Source organism: Orbicella franksi, chromosome 8 (genome assembly GCF_964199315.1).
Source record: "Orbicella franksi chromosome 8, jaOrbFran1.1, whole genome shotgun sequence".
NCBI classification, from domain to species: domain Eukaryota; kingdom Metazoa; phylum Cnidaria; class Anthozoa; order Scleractinia; family Merulinidae; genus Orbicella; species Orbicella franksi.
The window spans coordinates 7,769,652-7,792,702 of NC_138152.1; the positions used below are offsets into that span (position 1 = coordinate 7,769,652).

The window sequence follows — 23,051 nt, forward strand, 5'->3', positions numbered from 1 at the left end:
CAATTATTGCAAAACTAGACTAAGTGATTTGGTCACTTAACATCTTACAACCACTGTCACAGAAACATGAAATCTATTCTGCACAGACACTTAAGAGCATTTTCAAACCTTCAGACAGCTCTCCCAAACCTGCTGTAATAGTGACCTCTCTGTAGATATCAGAGGAACACATCTTGCACTTATCTTTATCAGTTTCCTTTGGACACCCACAAAAGCAAAAATTGTCATTGTTGACACATGCTGGGATGTATTGGTCAGTACATTTGGTGTAGCCAAAGTGATATGGGTCAGCCCTTCTGAGCCAAACATTGGAACAAAATCATGCTTTAGAACAACCTCCCATCTTGTTGCAAGACTAGCATGCTTGGCATATTGTTGTAATCTTACATGCTTAGCTTCTCGGCCTTGCATGCTATTAATGCCTAAACCAACTTTATACTTCTTATACAAGAACTCAGTGTGGCATGGTACAACATATCCTATTGTCTAAACAGTTGGATTAACACTTTGAAGTAGTGTGGAAACAACATTAAAGAACCTTTGACAATGACCTTTCAATGCCATTTAGTCTTCCCCATCTGTTTACCCTTGAAAAAAGTGAAACTGCCCCCCTCAGCTCTAAAGCACAATTTGCAATTGCACAAAGTCTCATTTTGGTTTCAGGTGGATCATCATCACTCTCCAAAGCTGAAGCTAGGTACATAAACTTATGGCTAAGTTTCTTACTTTCTTTGCCTGTAATTCTGTAGTCAAAGCTATTTTTTCGACCACTGTTGAACCATTTTGTCCCTTTTTTCACTAGCCTTCCAGCCTTAACTTCTGTTTTGAGTACTGGAATGTACTTGGCAAAAGACGAATTCTCTGGAACATCATTAACATCTTTGCATGAAGAGGGGATTTTGGATTTTTCAAGACTCAAACTCAGTATGGTAATGTGGATAAATTGCCATGCATTGTTAGCATTATGAAGGGGCTCGGCACGTCCAAGATCAACATATGGACCAATTAAAGGTTCGAATTCCTGCCTTGATTCTTTCCCTCTTATAAAATCAAGAACTTTTGTTCTCCTTGTTGATTCTGCATAAGATGATTGATCAAGCTTTTCCTTGAGCTGTTTCACACCCTCAACCACTTCTAATCTCTTTGCATAAACCCAAGGGTGCCATGTATTTCCTGGCTCAGGTCCAAGTGACCCATTTGTAATGTGTTTGTTAGTTTCACTTACATTACCAAAAGAAGAAAAGAAGAAAGCTGCATTACTGAGTTCTCCACAATACGATGCCAAAAAATTCATGTCTGATGGAAACAATTCAAGTGAAAACTTAACACTGAAATTTCTTACGTGGAAAGTTTTTTCAGTGATGGATTGAAATTCATGAACCAGTTTTTTTGCACAACTCACAATGTGAGTTACAAAGTTACTGTACATGTAATAAACAGTACAACTTGAGGTTAGCCCATCTTGATCGAAAGTCCTGAATACCTCAGTGAAACACTATTTCCAATAAATACTAAAATACTACATATCCAAAACTCCAACAAATCAAGTTTAAACAATGGAAACCATTATTACCAATTTTGGCATTTATATCCCCACTTCTGAAGGGCAACTAGGGAGAGAATAGCTATAAACAGAGCCACACACTCTACCTATGTTTTGTTTTTCACTAAAATCAATTTAAATACTGTTTGCCCTGAGAGCTCATCAAGAGGTCTCACATCTAAACTTGACATACAATAAATAAATATTAAAAAAAAGTGTTGCCAAGCTGTTCAGAATAAAACAAATGTATATATCCTTACTTATTGTTTCTGGTGCTAGCTGTCATTTGGTAGAAGATAGTGCAGCTTCTTTCTCTTGAATCCTCTTCAGCTGTGTACAGAGGGCAAGAACATGAGTAGAATTCTATACACAATGATCAGTTATCAACCAAGGCATGTTACTTAGACATACATATCTTGGCAAATGTTTTCAGCACCAAACACTATAAAATAAAAGTCGGTCATTGGACATTGGCCGTCCATATATTCTCATTTCAATATTTTACCTTCCTGGATGCCAAGTTCAACTTTGTCCTTTCCTTTGAATGTGCATCACTGACCTCTCGTTTCTAGGTCAGTAAAAAGTATATCAATAAGAAACTCAGATAAAATAATCAAATGACCATTGCAGTCCTGCAATATATATGCACATCGAGTGCCAAATTGCCTGGGCTGTGTGAAAATCATGATAAAGATCGAGATGTTGGGGGAATTTAGCAATAGTAAATGTGTCCTTTGTAGTGTTATGGCTAGAGGATTAAGGCCTGCTAAAGCTGTCTACATCATTTGAAAAATGATTCATTAAAAATCTCCTTGGGAATTTTCCATCATGGGTCCATCATGCTTTGCCAAGTTCTAGGAATGGGGGCATTTGAATCCCTATTATGAGCATAAAGTGCTGCATTTGAACATCAGCAGCAGCCAGCAGGAACAACTCAAAAAATTAGAATGCCTCAGGTGGGGAAGGGGGAAGGGGGGCATGTGGAAGTTCTGAATTGCTCAGTACTTTAATATGGTTGCAATCAAGCTTCTCGAGAAAAAAAAGTTACAGCATCTTCTTCAGTGTCCCAGGAAAAATAAGACATTAACTTTACATATATCTGGCACTGTAGACACATAAATTCATGAGACTGACCTCATCCAAAACAGAATCCAACTTTTCGTTCTCTTATCGTAATGACTTGCACTCCAACAAGTAATTTGCTTTCAAGTTTCTCATACCATATTTGTATTCCCCAATTGGAAATCTCCTTTTGTTTACAGTTCTTGTTGACACACGACGATGTCTTCCTTTCCTTGCCATTTCCAGTTCTCTTTAATCACGTCCCACGTACTTGTTGGCTAATCCCAAAAGACATCTCTTGAAAGATTCTTGATTGTGGAATTGTAAAATCAGAGACACCTGTCTACCTGCATAAGCAAATAAAAGCACAGATACGGTAAATGAGCTTTTGCAGTACATCAAGTCCAAAGTCTTGTTAAGTTCACATTAATACCTGTCTTAAACTACATAAATTACGCACGCCGTACAAGATTTTGTCACCCCAGCAGAGCGACCAGACCGAAAACTTTTTTGAAAGAAACAACATTCCTGTCTGCAGGAACGTATGATTTCAGATTTTCAATTGCTGCTCCTAAATTCAAGATTTTTGAAAAACTCTTGCCATATCGACCACCGCTGAGATAACAAATTTGCAGGACAAAAACAGACATAATTCATCCAAACTGAACGGGAAAATGCTCAAAAACAGATCAAAATGAAGCTTACCTGACCAGCATTTCAGCAATCTTTGTCAAACTCAGCCACGAGGTTTAGACTTCCCATAATTCTCTTCGAAAGATGAAATTATTTAGCATAAATTTGAATAATCCACCCTTGAGCCGCCATCTTGGATTTTTCCGCTGCTAAATGAGATGACTGGAATCGCGGACTCGCGAGCTCGGCGTGGGCCAAAATCAGCTTAAATCGATACCCTATTTATTACCAAAACGATTCAAAAACCATACCCTTAGGGGCCGCACATACCTATATAGCTCATGTAACGGAGAACCCCCCCCCCCCACCCCCCCGCGGAGTGTCGGTTGTATAAATGTATTTTTGATGGAGGGTGCTTTCCACTACATCCACAATTTGGTTTGAATTTCCAGACCGGCAATTCCCGAGTGGAACAACATAGCGCCGTAAATTTCAATTGCCGCTTTTCATGTGACGTCATCATTTTCCAAAATAAGAAATTACCAATCCTTCTGAAGTTTCAGTTTCATCAGATTAAGACCCTTTAATAACTTGATGTTTTGCAGCGTTTAAGCTCTACAGGGTTCCTCATTTTCAAGTAGGGCACGTTTGAATTTCCAAGTTTATGCGTTGTGTGACATTAAAATGGCGGCCCGATAAGGCTCTCGGATAGTTAAAAAGATGAGTTATTGCTCAAGTTTTTGCTAACTAAACAGTTGTTGCTATAGAAAAAGTATTAATTTCGATGTGTCGGAGCTCTAGAGTAATAACGTTTCGTTTCAATGGCAAAACTCAATGACAGATGTTTCTGTTACTTTACGGCCGCCATGTTTGTGTCCCTCCGAGGGGCACAAACATGGCGACTCCATACAAAGCTCTATGGCGAGGTTGTTTATGTATCAATACTCTTTCATATCCCAGCTTCTTGACTTAATTTATTGAATGGTTATGATTTTTATATTTGATGGCGTGACACTGCAAACCAGCCATAACTAAGTGGCAAACATAGACAGGAAAATACAACTTAAAGACAGTCAAGAGACATCCACTGTCAGCTAAAGTTGAACACAATAACCATTTACTATTTAATTTCATTGTTTCTTACTGAGTAAGAAATCTCGACTCGACTCTCACCTGAACGTTTTTCGCACTATGTCTACTGCTCCTTTGCACTCGGCCATGGTGTACTGATTCTTAAAATTAGAAATTTGACAATTGCGATAGTTCGGTTCAGGTATCGTGACTTAATATAGTGCCCTTCTCTCCGCAAACACCGCCATCTTTTGAATCTGTTCTTAAAATGAGGTCTGTTCTTCCCATGACGCGTGGCTCGAGCTTTATTTGACCCCCCAAAAATACCATTTAAAAAGGAAATGACAACATTTTCCTTGTTACTTTTCTGTTTTTATTTCCTCTCGAGAGAGCACCCTAAAAGATACTCTGACGGCAAAAAGTAGTGTGAACATCCTAAGTGAGACCAAAATCCGTGATTTACACCCCTAAGCGAGACGACGAGCAACACTGACCTTTTGAAATCAAATGGGAGTCCCCGCCCACCTCCAACCCCTCCTTACTTTACCAGCATTTACTTTAAAAGCCTGAACATTAAACTGCAATAACCGACGGACGAAGAGCTAAAAACTGCAATGATTTTACTGTACATGTAGCTCAAATAGCCTCGTTTAACAGTTGAACACCACACAGTGCTAGGTTACCGTGTCTCGCTTGTTAACCTCTTCTGCAATCCCTGACAAAAGTAGTTGGGGCAGTTGCACTAGATCACGTATCCCCCATCTCCCCTAATCAATGCTGGAAAATGTCGCGTTTTTCTCATCAAAAAAGGGACAAAATTCCCTGATTATCAACACTGTAAGTGAATGAGGGGCGGGGGAGGGAGGGGGAGGGGAGAACTTGCTTTGTGTCCCAACGTTTTTGTCTGGAATTGTCTGAAAGAAGAATTTAAGGTGGCTAAACACAGTTTTTGATACCTGTGTTTCATTCACCTTTTTCTCTAAAACCCTTGATCCCTCGGTCGTCAAAAATGGCAGCAAGCTAGTTAACAACACAAACTTTGGTTTTTTGATGGTTAAGCTGACGTATGTGCCGTTACCATGGCAACATGAATAAATATAAACCGACCTTTAAAATCGGTTTTGTTTATTTGCAGAAAATCTAGTCATTAGATTTTCTTTATAATTTGCATGCAACAAGCTTGTAACGATTCTTACAAGTTAACACCATTCCGCTAATAATTTAACACAGAGATCTTTAATTATCCCTTGTTGGAGGTTCACTGGAATATCTAGAATTTCCGTCGTTAAAGTTCAATTATTCTCAATACTCCAGTTACTTATTTCCAAAAGTATTGTCGTGCCAAATTTCGTGAAATTCTAATGAGTGCTTCTCGAGAAATAGGCCTATTTCCGAGAGTGCAATTTTCATTCAATCGCAATTTTTTGACTTACTACGCATGCACTGCATTTAACTGGGTTCTTTCGGAAAGAACGAAAAAGCTGAAAATTGCTGGGTTCTTTACATCGTTATCTTTTCTAACATATCTTTGTAATAAAAGACTAAAGTCATCAATACGCAGCGTTCAGTTATAGAGAAAAATAGCACAGATACTGCTGTTGTTGAGTAAATAAAATGATCGCTCTATTGACGGCATGTTTGTTTTTTGCAATCCTTGTGCGCGCTGAATTGCATCAGCAAAAGCGCGTCCGAAAACTGTGTTCGGCCACCTTAAAGAATGTCAAACCCCTCGCTGTAAAACAAATTGGAGAAAAGGGGGAGTTGTACCATCTCGCGGGTACAGCTAACGAGCGCTACTAAAAAGAAACAGCATGCAACGACAAGTTTTACCTGGGTAGGCGCCAAAGAATGTAAAGTCATCCTTTTAAATGACCTTCTACGGTAGGCGATCGATAAGTCCGTGACATAAACCTCTATTGCTTCTCAAGGGGCAAATGACTCACTTGTTCGCCCCTAAAATCCAACTATGCGCAAGATGTTGTGTTGAAATGGATTTTTCTATTTCCTGCACTGAAAAAATGATCTTGTCTACTTCTTTAGAGGGGTGGTTGATTCGAGCGAAACAGAAATGATGCAAATTCGGTTGAAACAGTGGGCACCGAGCAAGTGAATATTTTCGCCTTGTCCCTGCTCTCTCGCGGAGTTTATCAGTGGACAGCAATACCTAAACGCGATTAAATTAGGCCTGTCTCTCTTCGTTTTACTCTCCAACATCGGAACGCGTATAGAGCGAGGTTTGTTCTCCGCTTTGGAAGTGTCACCGGATGAAACACTTTGCTTCTAAACTGCTTCGTGTCATTCGAATTATACCTTTTTCCGCTTCATAGGAATTACTAAAAACTATTTAACATTGTTTGGGATCAAGAACTAGCACAACAGAGCTTTGCGAGAAGGTTTATATGGTTAGCCGTTCACTTAAGATAGAAAGGGTAGATATGTAGTTAACTTATTGTCTCCGGCAAATGGTTAATTAACAAATGGTAAACGCCATAGCGTGTACTATTGAGTTATGGATGCACGCGGGAGGTTGCTAAGCACGAAAGAGGCATAAGAGTCGCACGAGGCGATAGCCGAGTGCGACTCTAGCATCTTGAGTGCTTAGCAAACCTCCCAAGTGCATCCATAACTCAATAGTACACGCTATGGCGTTTACCATTTGTTTTATAACATAACATTGAGACATTGGAACAACAGAAGTCCTTTTATTGAGCTACATCACAAAAAATGTTCGTGTAGTCTTACATGACAAGAGAAAACAAGCGCGCGAAAATTCATTCATGACAACCGACTGCACACCAGTAACTCGATAAAGTTTCATCTTCACACAACTGTGAAGCCAGTTTCGCATTTCTGGCAAAAGAACGTCGGCCATTACTTTGGAAACAATGTCTGTCAAAAGATTTGATTTGTAAACATTAGCACACACGTCAGCAGGGTACACCCATGGGCAAATAGTAGACGCTAAATTAACCAATCAGAGCGCGCGCTTTGCTTTAGTTATGTTATAATCATATTTCAAGTGTCAAACTCTACTATTTTGCCACCAAATAGCTTCCATCCTGCATTTCAAATGATGTGAAGTGAGAAATTTGTGTTAGGTTAGGTTGCAAAACGCTGACTTTCAAATGGTTAACCGTTGTTGGTTATTCGTGCGCGTTAGTTAAATGCATGGAACCCGGAAGTTGTTGTGTCGTGTGTATTCGTGATATATCTGAACACTGTACACGGGTAAGCTTCGATCGACTTATTTAACACTATTCCGTGAAACAACACAAAGATCTGCTACTTCGCGAATTAATAATCCTGGAAAATGTCCTAAATAATAGACAAGAGCTCTAAATCCCATTTTGCTTGAAGCAGATCGCAAATTTCGTTCTGTTACAAGCGGTTACGAGTTATATTCCACGAATATCTGCACCGAGCCTTAATCCAGATTGACGTAGAAAAGTTCTGTCCAATTTACAGAGACAAAGTGTACGTCATTGACCCGAAATCAAATTCTAAAATATTGTGACGCCATGACAATCGTTGGCGTTACCTTCACTAGAAAATTCTTCGCACATCTCTTTCAGACAATCCTGGACTAACGTAGTTGGGACAGCTAAGCTGGTTCACACATTTCCCACCCCCACCCCCCCCCCCCGAATCAAAGTTGGCAAATGTCGCGTTTTTCTCAACAAAAAGGGATAAAATCACCTGATTATCAACATTGGGATTGTAGACTGGTTACCAGTCATACACAGTCATGCAATGTATTCCATGACCCGCTGCTCTTGCAACGCCCTCTGGTCTGAAAAGCTTTACAGGGGAAGTGCTGCACCATGTTGAACGACATCAAACAATCCCTGCACAGTCCTTACCTGAAGCCTTGGCCTGACCACTTGATAGGGATATGTTGCAGTGGCAGCAAACATTTTTGATAATGAAGCCATTATAAGATATTCTGTAGAGTTCTAGGGAAAAAAAATGATAGTTGAGTCAGATTTTCCAGGTTTTAAATACATTATTTCAGCCTCTAAATGAACAGATTTACATGTAAATACTATTCTCTTAAAAAATATCAAATTCACACTTTCTAGTATCACTAACCTACATATATATGCTAAGTTAACTTTTGAGTTGACAGTTAAGGGTTGTTTTTGAAATCCATTACAGGCCATTTATTAGCAATTATTCGAACCTAAAAGTCTGGATGTCTTTCGTTTTCGTTTTCTTTTCTTTTTTTTTTTTGTCAAGGTAATTCAGTTTTACACACATTACATGTAACTAGACGCTCTAAGAGCGTTCACTCGGTGACGAGTTTTTTGTTTTTTTTTTCACCGTACTGAACAAATTAAAACGACAACACCGTATCAATCGGATGGGCCGTAATCCTTTTTCTCAGGGTTAGCAAATTTAAGATTTGGAAAGAAATGTAAGCTTATCTTCATCACTCGTATTTTGTGTTGTGTGGCGGCCGTAATAAAATTTAAATACGCGGTCAACTGGTGCGAGGTCTGGAACCAAGAATTTAGGAAAATAAGGGAAATGCTGATACCTCCCCGAGCCACTCCCTGTCAATAACTGATGTAGTTATAATTTTACATTAACAAGACTATACAATGTAGTTTTTAACTTCGACTCCATTGCCAAGATTCTCTTCTTGTTGTCTACGCTGACACAGGTTTTTATATTGCGAGAAAGGCTCGCAGGTTTTTTTCTTTTGGTGTTTTTTGTCTGTTTGTTTGTTCTTGTAGGGGAGGGGGATAGTTCTTTTCGCCCTTTGAATAGTGTGCTCGTTTTGCAACCAGGGTAATATATCTTTTAAAAATCCATAAATTATCAGACTGAAAATCCTAATGCTGAAATAAATTCAGGGAACACACGCCGGATGAAAAAGGGAAATCATTAACGATACCAACTTGATAAGCCATCCAGTTCACAGAAATAACATTCAAACTATTCTCACTGCATTATTAATTAGCTCATTGCAAGACATGCTCTTATTCCATAACATTCCCCCGTTTTCGCCCGTGCTAGTGGCGTCGGTACTGTTTTGCGCCATTTGGAGTTTCTATTTGGTCTCTCCGCTTGAAGCGTGGTCTTGTCGTCCTGTACACCACAAAGACAGTCGTCTTTTGCAACCCGTCCACGTCCCCTGGTGGCGGTTGACCAAGCTCCTATCTGCTCATATCCTCGTTGCATGCCTACTGCCTCATCAGTCGCGGACTCTTCCCATAACTTAATTTTATTCGATGAGGTAATGAGTATGCAATGAGGATATGGTACTAATGAGAGTATACCAATCAAGAAGCTTGATGCGATGAGAAGAAATAGCGAGAATCTGAAGCTGCGTCATCTTGCGCGTACTAATTTGCGATAAGTAAAACCGGAATTTTTGAAGTTTGTTTTCTTCTATGATCTAAGGTTTAACTGCAGAAAACCCCTTTTAATATCGATTGCAGACAGTGAATTAGCTTGCCTATGTCTTTTATTTCCAATAAAGAAACAAGTTTACATTTGCGCAAGAATAGCTATCCTTTAGACATATTCAGCCAACCTTGGTAAATAAATTGATGAAATAACCGTATCCTCTTTCCTCATTAAAAATGCGCAATTACAACAGAAAAATTATACGCGCTGAGGTCTGCTGAGTCATCCGTCACGCGAAATATTGACATGATTGGCTTACGTCTGTCATCAAAGCATTGTTTTAACTGTGAGCCGTATCATGTCATATTTTATTTGTCGCTGTTAGCTTTTGTTGGAGCTTAACTCGACCAGCCATCACTGGTGCTTATTCAATACCATATTGACTTGTATCTGAGAGTTATTAAGTGGAGACATTCGCCGCAGGTTAAGAATGAGTGTTTCTCTGCTTTTCGTTTTCGTGTCATGGATTTCAGTAATCCTTTATCCAACACGTAGGGGCCAAACCACCCCCCTAATGTTTCATGAAGGCTATATTTGCTTGGTTTATATATTTCTGAACCAAGTTTGGCAGATGAGCTTTCTTTGTTCTCCAGTTTATTTTAATTTGGAAGTTGTGACAAAATGTCAGATTATGACGTCATATTTGATGACGTCACCAAAACGTGCTTTAATTTTTTGTGAAATCTAATGTAAAGATTATGTCATTGGAAAGGCTCTGACTTGAGGAGTAAAATGTCGGAAACCGTTTTTTGCTATGATGATTATTTTTTGAGATATGGTAAGTTAAATATTTTTTGTTGTCCCCCCCCGGAATTTGCTTAACCATACTGTCCTTCTTAAGTCAGTCTCTCTGTTTTTTTTTTTTTCAGTTTTATTCTAGGAAGGCTAATAATCTAGAAAAATAGAAAGCTTGATATAGTCAAAAATCGTATGGTTTTAGAAATTTGATTTTCGGCTTTGTTACGATGGTATTAACAGTAAAAAAACGGATGACGTCACAGGTTATGACGTAACAAAACTAGTTTTAACGCAATAACACTAGAGGGATAATTTTTTATTCCGATTTTCTTCTTTATTTTTGCTTTAGTTATCTGGCACATCACATGTGCAACATAGCTTCATTTGCTGGAACAAAAATACAGCTCCAATTTGGGGATTTTTCTCAAGGGGGGGACCCCATATTTTGCAGAGTTATTTTTCATATTTAAAATTGCCATATTTCATTTAATTTTTGTGATATGGACAAAATTTTTTGAGGTTTCAACTCCCTTTGATGTGCTCTTTCGAACACATTTTAAGAAGTATGCATATTAAAAACTTCAAAAGTGGGAAAAAACATGACATCATCACTGTGACGTCACAACTTTGACATTTACCGACATTTTTCACGTAAATATAATTCGCAATAGGTTTCCTGCTCATCTGCCAAGTTTGGTGTAGAAAGAGTCAATACTTTTTAAGTAATGCGAAATTATGTGAATACCCAAGAACTGAAGAAACATTTGGGGGGTGGTTTGGCCCCTACGTGAACTCGAGCGCAGGGTGAGTGGAAATTTTCCTCTTTACCTGCATTGTATGCTCTAGATAGTATCTTAACTGAAGTTTTCTTCAGTTTGGCTAAAGATGGCTGTTAAAGGATTCTTGATAATTTGGGAAATGGATCTATAATTGAAGGTTTGTCACTAATGATAACTAATTCGTTCGAAGAAGCATCACATTCTTTCAATTTTGTCTTATGGAGAGCCAACGCCATAGCATAAGCTGATAATGTTACGATAATATGTCCAGTTTTGACGATTTAGTGAAATCTTATAAGCAAACGTATTTACTTCTGTTCGTGATCAAGGGTTAGTTTGAAATCTTTGTTTGAATTGTGAGCCAATACGGTTGCGGTGATGATCTCCGATTACCGTAGTAGATTTGGAAGCCATGTGATAGAATGCTACACGCATTTGTACTCGAAACGGAATTCATTTTAAAAAAAAAAGGATGTATTATTTGTCAGCATCTAAAACGAGGAAGTGCAGCGAATCTTAAACCAGCAGGTCTGCCTCTAAAAAATAAAAATTAAAATGACAGCAGTTTAAAAAAAGGCTGTGTTTACTTGATTAAAGGTTGATGCTGAATATTTTCCTCTTTATTGGAAAATGGGTCCAACAGCTAACTGGAGGTGCCTACTGTAAATCCTTGGTCAATAACTCGATACTTTTAAATCCTATAAACAACGACGAATTTGGATTAATTCAATTATCAAATTATCAAATTGCTTCAATTTTCATATCTCGTGATGTGAACATAATTTTACTTTGTATTATTAAAAAAGTTGTTTTCTTAGCACAAGAAGTATAATCTTCCCTGCATATTTTTATCCTGTAAAACAAGTTGCATGTTAGAGGAAGGTGCTACCGTTTGTTTAAAACCACCCGCAATGGAGACCAATTTGCGCAGGCAGCCGAAATCTGTTCTATTATTTATTTGTTCGGTTTTGTGCACTTACCTGTAGAAGGCTTACCTGCATAATCCGATAGAAACACAAAACTCCAACAAAAGCTGCTGACATAATACTGGAGAGATATTTTTCGTAATCGAAATATACGAATGGTTTTTCGCCCCTTTTTGGCGATTTTTTCCCTTCGAAAAGGAATATAAAACATTGTAGTATAAATCATCTTAAATTCAAGATCGTGCAGCGGGTTATAGTCACCTGCTTTTTTATATTGTAGAAGAAGAAGAAAAACTTTTCTGTATTCCTACCAAGTTAACAGAAATACTCGTGAAAGTATCAGTAAATTAAAAATTATAAAAAAAAAAAAAAAAAAACTAAGTAGGAACACCAAATGTTATTATATACCGCTAATTTTTAAATAATCACTTTTTCTCAGCGGAGGTTGTTTAAATTAAGCGTAAATTCTGAAGAGAGGTTTACAGGGGTCTTATCAAATTAAACGCTAATTATTTTGTAAAAACCTGCCAAAGATTGAGACTCACTTCAGTTCTTCTGAATTTGCTACAACCAGTAACTTTTGGAATATGAATGTAACTAAAAATGCGTTTATGATGGAGATTTAGCGTAGTTGTCGTGTCCCGTATAATTAACAATATCAATTCCATGGCAATCTATTTTCGGTCTTGTTGTGCGAAACTTCTCTGATCATGATGTTTACCCACCGCTAATGTCGACCAAGCAGAAGCTAATAATTCGAGGGAACGGTTCCTTCTTTTTTTTATGAGAGAAAAAACTCGAGCTCTTGAATTAACTGTTATTTTTTAGACTAAACTTGAAAAGCTAATAGGCACCTCTTTCCTTATGAGAATATTAATATGCTGTCTGCATAGACAGGTGGCAGGGACAACATGGATATTATATTGACGTAACACCAGATGCTTACAAGGACAATTACTTAGAAATGTATGATGATTACTAATGACAATTTACGCTTGATCTCGGAGACGGATAGATTAAAAAAACATGCCAACCCTCGCACTTTCAATTTACGTTCTTCGCTAATTACTACTAATTAAAATTACGACTTGGAGGTGCCCAGTGTCCGAACATCAGTGTCCAACGTGTTAATGCATTAGAAGTTTGAGTAACAAATGGTAAAGAAAAATGTACCGAGGTTATTTACATGGTATTGCAAACTTTTGTGCGACTGTTTTTATAACTTCTCAAAATTAAATTGTAATCAGTATGAAAAGTCGCAACTTTTAACAAAGTTTTAATTATTAACCCCTAAAGCTGTGATTAAGGGTGTTTTTAGCAGGTCATAATTCAAGGCCAGTAAGCTATTTTCTCCGACATTTTCCTAGCAAAAAAAAAAAAAAAAAAAAAAAAAACGTCAAATGATCTTGTAGTTTTCGTAGGCGGCGTTTCTTTAGTACGTCCACCTTGTTTGCCACCGTAATATCATCTGTTCTAAACCAATGAATGCCGAGTGAACGAACGAATGAACGAATATATTGAGACGAGTACGAGCCGAGGACAAGCTTGCGTGCACTGCATGAGACGCTCGTATCTCTGAGTAGAGTCCAGCTTTTCCAACAGGTCAAAATGTCCATTTATATCACAGGCAACTGGCTTTGCTACCAATAAATTAGCTGAATTTTACAATTAATATGAACGTCTCCTAACGACTGATGAGCTAAGCCACAAGTTTGCTTGCAAGCAACCAAATGTTTATGCATGCTTAAATTACATCCTAAAATTTGCAAGCTGCGTTGCCTTTAAAGTGCCTATGAAGTAAAAAATAATTGCTGTAAAGAAGAATGGCATTTTCCTCGCCTTTCCTGTTAAAAAAAAACATCATATAGAAAAAAACATGAACGTCATTCACATTACATAACTAGATGGAGCTCGAGGCCTGTAATGAACTTTTCTGCAAGATGTGGCATGCTCGTCAAAACAAAAGCTTTATTATCGCTAAAAGCTTTTTTTCCTTTTATTCGGCGCAAGTAGAAAAGCATAAAACTAGCACTAGGGTGTTGAAAACCCACCGACGTCAAGCCAGCTTTGTGAAGCGTGGTGAAGCTGAAACTTCATAACTCTCTTTCAAATTTGCCCAACGTGCATTTTTTGTAACATATTTTCACTCAACCATGCTATTCTTCTTAGTACTTTACTGAGATACATTTTCACATATAGCAGTTGGGAGAAAGTGCTTGCATATCAAGCAGATATATGTCACTTTTACCGTAATCATCTTCTTTAGTTAAAACATCTTAACGAGAATGCTCATGATTTAATAAGTATTTCAATTATGTAGAGAAATTTGTGCTGATCGTTATTGAAACTTGAAGCACAAACGCTCGATAAAAAGATACATACAAGTCACAGCTCTTCGTGTAGACAACAAAGCTGATCGACAATCTAAGAATAAAGGATGGACCGAACTCTCAGTTTTCCACTCGTCTAATCTCACTTTACAAATTCTTCAGCTTTCAAGAAAGAAGAAAGAAAGAACGTTCTGTACTGGAACAGCTTCTTTATTTTCCTTATAAATGTTAAACATAAATTGTTGATTAAACACTTTTCATAATTTCGGGATTAGCAAGCTACATGTCATCGATTCACTGGAGATCTTCTTCCTTGCATCTAATTGACCGCTTGCAAATTCACGAAAGAGGAACCTTGTCTACTGGAAGTGCTGCTTTACTTCCCTTGTATATGTAAAGATTAAATTCCAAGTAACCCTTATTTCGAGGATCTCGGGATTAGTTTAAGTCATAATTCTAACGAATTTGTCATAGGGTTATAAATATATTCGGTGATATTTCAATTACATTGCAGATTTAAACTGAACCAACTTTTATTTAGCAGACAAGGTTCGCACTTTTCATAATGCGAAAATAAAACGTCTCTTAGCTTTGGTAGAACAGTCAGCTTGATTACTGCACATAGTGGTGGGCAAACTAAACATATCTCTTGGGTAATTATATCAATTTGCCTTAATTTAGGTCACGTTAACTTCAAATGCCTTGTTTAAAACGATTGTTTATTTCCTCTAGAAAGTCGCCCTTCTAAGAACTGCATTTTATAGTAAGTTTGGTTGCGCGTTTTATTATGTATTTCTAACAGCCTTTTGGCGAATCGTCCTTCAACAGAAATGTAAACTCTTCGAAAGATGACGGTGTAAAACTGTACAAACAAACAACTGGTCGAGCGATGAACACTTTTCCGTTAACACACGTAAAGCTTAATGGCTTCCACTTCAAAATCTTTATCTTTCTCGTTCTTTGCTTTTTGGAGACTCCAAATATTTTTGGGAACAAGAAATCATAATCTTTTGCATGAGACAAGGAATAATTTTCAATTATTTTAATGGAACAAGTGATGTCTTGAAACTATCAACAGAAACTTGATATCACGGGGCAAAATTGCATAAATTTAAAGTTTTAAGGCATTGGTAGGAAGTGTAAGCTCTGATTAGGAAATCTTTCGTCGTGTACCTTATTGATTCTTGAGCAACTTTCTCTCCCAATAGTCTTTAATTTCACATGTCTTTTTATTCAACATCTACAGTTTCTCATTGTAGAATGTACAAATTTAAAGGTAAACACGCGGGATGAAAAAGGGATATCATTAACGAAGGAGACCGTCTTAATAAACTATATATGATGTTCAAAAAAATAACATTCAAACAAATGAAAGTATAACAATAAAATGTCTTGATGCAAAACTAAATAGCGGGAATCTGAAACTGAATCATCGCTGCGTTTAGTGTAAGAAAGAATGCTATTTCTTAGAAGGAAAATCGAAATTTGAGAATTTATTTTCGTCATTGATCTAAGGCTTAACTGCAGAAAATCTATATTATGAACGCTTGAGAACAGTGGATTAGCTTAACGACCTTAACCATGCCTTTTATTTTGAAAAAAAACAAAAAACAAAAAAGAAAGAAAAAAAAAGAAAAACTAAAATTCAAACTTTTACTAGAGTGGTTCTCCTTCAAATGCGTTTAACCAACCTAAATGTAGGTAAATAAATTAATTAAAGAACCGTATTCTATTTACTCATTAAAAATGCACAATTAGACCAGAAAGTTTATATGTACTTTGTGGAGCGCAGTCAGGCGAATAAGTAACATGATTGGTTTACGACTGTTATCTGAGCACTGTTTTAACTTTAAGCCATATCGTGCCATCTTTCATTAGTCGTTGTTAGTTTTTGTTGGAGCTTAATTCGACAAGACATCACTGGGGATTATTCAATACTGTATTGACTTGTATCTGAGAGTTATTAAGTGGAGACATCCGCCGCAGGTTAAGAATGAGTTTCTCTCTGCTTTTCGTTCTCGTGTCATGGATTTCAGTAATCCCTTGTCCAACTCGAGCGCAGGGTGAGTTTAAAAAAAATTTCCTCTTTACCTGCTTTGCATTTCATAGATACTATCTTAATTTCTAAGTCAGCATTCCCCAGTTGGGTTAAAGATGGCTGTTAAAGGATTCTTGATAATTTGGGCAACGAATCTTTAGTCGGAAATTATGCCTAATTTGTTCGAAGAAGTATCACATTCTTTCCATACCCTAAGTCTTTGTACTGTCTTAATCTTGTCAAGCGCAGACATGTGACGAGAAGAAAGAAAATCAAGAGTAGCATCAACTGATATTGTCACAATAGTCTGTACAATTTTTGAAAATTAAATGATATGTAAGCAAGCCTATCTACTTCTTTTCGTGATCGAGGGTTAGTCTGTAGTTTTCTGGTTGAATCGGGAACCAAGACATTCGCTGATGATCTCTGATTAGCCGCAGATTTGGAAGCAATGTGATAGAAATCTACACGCGTTTGTCTTCATAACCAGTTTATTCCGAGAAGTGCCGCACTGTCAGCATGTAAAACGAGGAAGTGAGACGAGTCTTAAAGTATCTTTACCCCCAATACATAAAAAGGCAAATGAAAACGGTTTGAAGAAACCATGTTTACTTGATTAAAGGTTGATGCTGAGTATTTTCCCCGTCAGTGGAAAAAGTGTCTAACATTTCACTGGAGGTGCTTACTGTAAATCCTTGGACAGTCACTCGATCTTTTTAAGTCCACAAAAAAATATCCTGTATGAGATACGGGCATCAACCATGTTTACCAAATTCAAATTACTTCAATTTTCTTGTCTTGTGTTTTAAACTTGACTTTACTTTGTGGTACACGTATATATGGCTCGTGCTTTTCATTAAAACGGTCTGTTTTCTAGAGCGAGTAGAATCATCAACTCTGCATTATTTTGGCCTGTAAGTCGAAACTCACAATGATCTAAGCGGAAGTTGCTATTGTTTGTCAAAAACCGCCCCCAACCCAGGCAAATTTGAGCAGACAACAGAACTCTGATCTACTATTTATTTGTTCGGTTTGGTGTTGGTTCTTGTAAAAGCCTTTCTTGTATAATCCCATGCAATCACAGAACTCGAGAAAACGCTGTTGACAGAATTCATATTTTGATAGTCGAAACAGACGAATGATTTTTCTTCCTTCTCTTGCAGTTTTTCCCAATGAAAAGGAATTTAAAACTTAGTATAAATCAACTTCAATTCAAGATTGCGCAGTAGGTAATACTCAGCTGCTTTAACATATGCTATAACAAGAGGAAATTTAAGGAGTGTTAAAGCGCGCAATTTAAGGAGTGTTAAAGTGCACGATTTAAGGAGTTTCAAAGTGGGCAATTTTAGGAGTTTTAAAGTGCGTAATTTCAGGAGTGTTTAATTGTAAAATTTTAGGAGTGTTCAATTGCACAATTTGAAGAGTCTTAAAGTGCGTAAATTAAGGAGTCTTAAAGTGCACAATTTAAATTGCGCGCTTTAAGACTCATTAAATGGTGCACTTTAAAGTGCGCTATTTAAGCAGTCTTAAAGTGCGTAATATAAGGAGTCTTAAACTGCGTAATTTAATGATTCCTAAAGTGCGTAATTTAAGGAGTTTTAAAGTGCGCAATTGAAAAAGAGCCTTAAAGTGCACAATTTTAGGAGTCTTAAAGTGTTTTATTAAGAGGGTCTTAAAGTTCTCAACTTAAGGAGTCTTAATAAAGTGCACAATTTAAGGAGTGATAAACTGAGCGATTTAAGGAGTCTTAAAATACGCGATTTAAGGCGTCTTAAAGTGCGCAATTTCAGGAGTCTGAAAATGCGTAATTTAAGGAGTGCCTAAGTGCGAAATTGTAAGAATCTTAACTTGTGTAATTTCTAAAACCTTACATTGCGCAGTTTAAGGAGTCTTAAAGTGCGCTATGTAAGAATTGTTAAAGTGTGCAATTTCAGGAGTCTTAAAGTGCGCTATTTAAGGAGTCTTAAAGTGCGCAATTTAAGGAGTCGTAAAGTGCGCTACTCAAGAATTGTTAAAGTGTGCAATTTCAGGAATCTTAAAGTGCGCTATTTAAGGAGTTTTAAAGTGCGCAATTTAAGGGATCTTAAAGTGCGTGAGTTAAGGAGTGTTGAAATGCCCTACTGAAAGAGTCCTAAAGTGCTTAATTTAAGGAGTGTTGAGCGCGCAAGGAACTTGAAAATAGACAAATTACATAAGGCATTTTTTGGCGGTGATCCTCATCATTACCCACCGCTAATTTAGAATAACAATACTCTTAGCGGAGGTTGTTTAAGCGAAAATCCTAAAGAGAAGTTTGCAGGGGTTTGACGTTATAGTAAAAATATTATCGAATTGAATGTAAATTGTTTTGTAAAAACTTGCCAAAGATTAAAACCCTGTATAAATTTCCCTCAACCAGAAACGTTTTGACTAAAACAGAGACTAAAAATAAGTTCATGATGTAAATCCAACATAGTTGTCGTGTCTCGTATTAATTAGTCATTTCCGTGGCAATCTAATTTCGGTCTTGTAGCACGGAAATTTTCCATCAGACCTAATCACACCTATCAGTCCAGAAAAGCTGATCTTTGGAGAGCAGGATTCATTCTTCTGCCATAGAGCGAAATTTCGGGTTCCACACTATTATTTTTTTCTTAACTAAACTTGAAAAGCTTGATCAGCACTCTCTATTGTCAGAATATTAATATGCTGTCTGAATGGACAGGTGGCAAAAACAACGTGGATATTATATTGATATACCACCAAATTCTCACAAAGACAGTAACTGAGAAATGTGTGATGCTTAGCTAGGAGAATTTACGATTGATCTCGGCGAGGGAAAGATTAAAAAACAAGCCGCTACTACAACTTTAAAAAGTCGATTTAAGTTTCATACCTTTTTACGTTCTCCGCTAATTATCACTAAATTACGACTTCGAGATGTCCAGTCTGCAAAACATTTGTAGTTTGCAATTTCAGTCAAACACTAAGTAAACGATTTAACCATCAGTGTCGAATGTTTAAGAAGGAATTCACTTAAGGTTCTAGTAACATGTGGACAAACACTTTGTACTGAGATTATTCACATCGTGTTTCAAACTTCGGTTTGACTGTTTTAAAATTCTTCTGAAAAATAAATCATGTCTAACATCAGCATATGTCGAAAAAACACTTGAAAGTACTGGTGAAATGAAACTTATGTTAAAATTTTATCTGCGTTTGCATTATTTCTTTGAACTTTTAAATTTATCTTCTCCAGTTCCCATAACTAAAATGTTCTCAATGTTACTCAAGGCAACTATTTAATTCTATCTTTAGTTTTAAGAAAATGTAAGAGGGACTGAAAAGTACCTAAAATTATTCTGGTCCACTAAAAACTGAAATTTCTCAATTTACTATCAGATTTTGTCGTACATTCTTCATAAAAAGCGATGACACTGAAAGGTGAACTCTGAAGTACATCATGCAGTTATCTCGGATCATGACTAAGGAAGCCGACAAGAAAATTGGGACTACACTCTTGGCTCCTTTTAAGGAAGTTATTCCTTATTTGGTATGAGAACGATAACGAAGTGGTTAGGAATTATAGTTTGGCAAAAAAAAAAAAAATCTTGTACGTTGGGAGTAAATCGAAATAAAGATATACTGCATGTTTGTACTTGTTCTATGTACTTGTTTCAGAATTTCTTTTATTTATTATAAGCTCTTTAAATAAACACGCTTACATTTCTTCAGATGGAGGACGGGAACTGTACTTTCCAGCCTACTATTTCTATGCTGAGAAACGTTTAGTGAACCACTGGATAAAAACCATGATTGTCAAGGATTTGGACGAGTGTGAATACCGTTGCTACCTGGATGCAAACTGTGTCAGTCTTAATATCAAGAACAAAGATCATGACAGTGGAACACACGAATGTGACCTGAATAACTCTACTCACCTGGAGCATGACGGGGATCTGGAGGACAACCCGCTTTACTACTATCGTGGCGCCGAAGTAAGTGACTATCATTTTTGATTTTTGTTTAACTTTTCGCCTTCAGTTGTTTAATAAGCCAATTTATACCAAGGATAATGGGCATAAAAGCTCTCCACGAAAACTAAGATCTTAATATTTGTGCATAAATTACTTTTCTTACTTCCGGGTTAAATCGGCTAAAGTCGGCTGACAAGAATTTCAATTCCAATTGTGAAATAAACCTATATGTTGAACAGTCCTTCATATATTTATTCTAACAACGAGATAGCATTAGATTAATTATAAGCAAATATATTTCTTTTCTGTGTTTCAGAACAAGTGCGGAAAGATCGGACGGAAGTGCGAGAACAACTCAACTTGTCAGTCTGGTTTTACACAGAAAGGATATCGATGTTCGTATACTACTAGGTTCGAGGGCGAACACTGTGAGAATGGTAACTATGCTACTCCTAACATACCCTTGTGTTGTAACTATCATTTAGCGTAAATTTCGTTGAACATCAAACATTCTGTGGTAGAAGCTAAAAGTTTGAACATCCCGTTCTTTATATGTTAACATTAAAATTCGCATATTTTCAGAAAATTAGTTCACCATAATTTTTGACTCTGTTAAACGAATTTTCCGGTGCTTTTCCCAGACAAATTCTCCATCACTTACAGACAGCTTCTCGTTGAAATTCACAGTTACATTGGCTCTTAAAACCAAGTTTAACATATATTCCAAATTTTATACTTTTTAGAGGTAATCTGACGAATTAAAGGAACTTAGTTGCTACTCCGATTCAGTGGATCCTATGAAACATGTTTTACCTTAACTTTAGATACTGATGAATGCGAGAGAGGCTCTCACAACTGCCACGTGAACGCCAGCTGCAACAACACCAAGGGAGGGTACAACTGCTCTTGTAAAGACGGATACACTGGAGATGGACAAAATTGCGCAGGTTTGTTTCATGTCTGTGTATAGCATACTTTAAGCCAATGATACATGGTTCAACATTTGTTGAGCAATTAACGAATGTTGCAGCTGCTGTTCAACAAATGTTGAATAGTGTGTAATGTGATGTTGAACGTTGAAATCAGGGCTGTCATTAGTTGCCGGCGATTATCGCCGCCTACTCTGACGAAAATCGCCGGCTACTTCACTCACGAAATGACACCGAAAGTTTAGATACCGAACAAGTCACTCAGGGCTGGAAATAACAGTCGGTCATCGGACATTGTCCGACCACATTTTAAATATGTCAGGCCAATTCCACATTATGATCGTACATGATGTCCGAACATTAATTTTCAGCAACACCAATTTATTGTCCACCCACAAAATTTAATTAGATACATTGTTAAAAGGCTTGAAATTGCGACTGGTACGGTCGCTAATGAGGCTAAAATTTCATCCTTGGCGACCAAAAATTCTGGTTTAGTCGACAGTCGAAAATACGTCTGCGTTCACAGTCTACCATAATGGCGACAAGTTATAGGTTATTTGGTTGCAAAGACTTTCCTGGATCACCAGGTTACTTACTATGAACTGTACTTATTTTATTTAGAGGGCATCGTGTGACAAACTGCGCTGAAAGAAGTACTTATATTTAACAAAAGGCCTTCAACTTTTGGCCTTTGGATTTTATTTAGAATTATTTCAGTGTCAATTCATTCATCCTTTTTTCAAAATTTTGGTTTGTTCTCCTTTCTTTTTCACGCCATTTGACATTACCAGAGAAATTCAGGTCAAGCTAAATAGAGAGGTTTTGGTCAAATGGGCCATTTCCAAGTTGGACAAAAACGAGGTCTGGTACACAACCGTTCAGATGAAAACGCAAAAGGTAATTCTGAAATGGCCTGTTGGGTCGTGTTTAACAAAATTCCCTTTTTCTTGTTTTCTTCGACAACATTGCAGAATTAGTATCATTTTAATATCATTATTATTTTGGACTAATTTTCACACAACTTACGATTTTTTACCGACCTTCTGAGAAAGTACTCCTCTTCTTTGGCCATCTTAGCTCAATAAGAAATAACATACAAACTGCGGTGACAAACTTGACAATAAAACGCCAAATTGATGGTGTGGCAAAGGGCTTTCCTTTAGGTCCTGTTTTGGCCAATATCTTTATGTGCCATTTTGAAGAGAAAAGGTTTCTTAACAACAACGCTTGCCCTTCCATTCGGTTTCGATACGTTGACGATACCTTCACCTTGTTCGACAGTAAAACATAGCAACTCAGTTTCTACACTATAACTGTCGTCACACAAATATCCAATTCACCGTTGAATTTGAAGAGAACAGGACAATCCCTTTCCTGGATATCCTCATCAAACGCCACAGTCTTACTTTGTCAACATCTACTCACCGAAAGAAGACCTTTACCGGCCTGTACACAAAATGGGACTCCTTCTCACCTAGGGAATACAAAGTAAACCTCATCCGCACGCTCACTTTTCGTTGTTTCCGCATCTGTCAATCACGTCACGTCAACTGGTCACAACTTAAAATGGGACCACTTTGAGATATTAGGAAAAGATCTGTCAGATACACATTCCACGATAACGGAGACTC

The 23,051-nt window shown here is 37.3% G+C and overlaps 2 protein-coding genes across 4 annotated transcripts in view; both read left to right on the forward strand.

Annotated features, from left to right (window-relative positions):
- LOC145495536 (uromodulin-like) overlaps positions 1–23,051 on the forward strand; it is a 47,014-nt gene that overhangs the window by 21,286 nt on the left and 2,677 nt on the right. The gene's annotated exons all lie outside the window — the stretch shown is intronic.
- LOC145495563 (nidogen-like) lies at positions 16,553–21,803 on the forward strand. Its single transcript, XM_081475206.1, has 4 exons — positions 16,553–16,557; positions 20,247–20,509; positions 20,805–20,925; positions 21,313–21,803. Exons 2-4 carry the CDS (start codon positions 20,324–20,326, stop codon positions 21,456–21,458), a joined length of 453 nt encoding a protein of 150 aa, XP_081331332.1. The 5' UTR covers positions 16,553–16,557; positions 20,247–20,323; the 3' UTR covers positions 21,459–21,803.

Bases quoted from the DNA above. Each gene is read 5' to 3' on its own strand.
- LOC145495563 (XM_081475206.1), top strand. From the start codon at position 20,324: ATGATTGTCAAGGATTTGGACGAGTGTGAATACCGTTGCTACCTGGAT. The intron at 20,510-20,804 runs GTAAGTGACTAT...TCTGTGTTTCAG, and splicing joins ACTACTATCGTGGCGCCGAA to AACAAGTGCGGAAAGATCGG. The intron at 20,926-21,312 runs GTAACTATGCTA...CCTTAACTTTAG, and splicing joins GGGCGAACACTGTGAGAATG to ATACTGATGAATGCGAGAGA.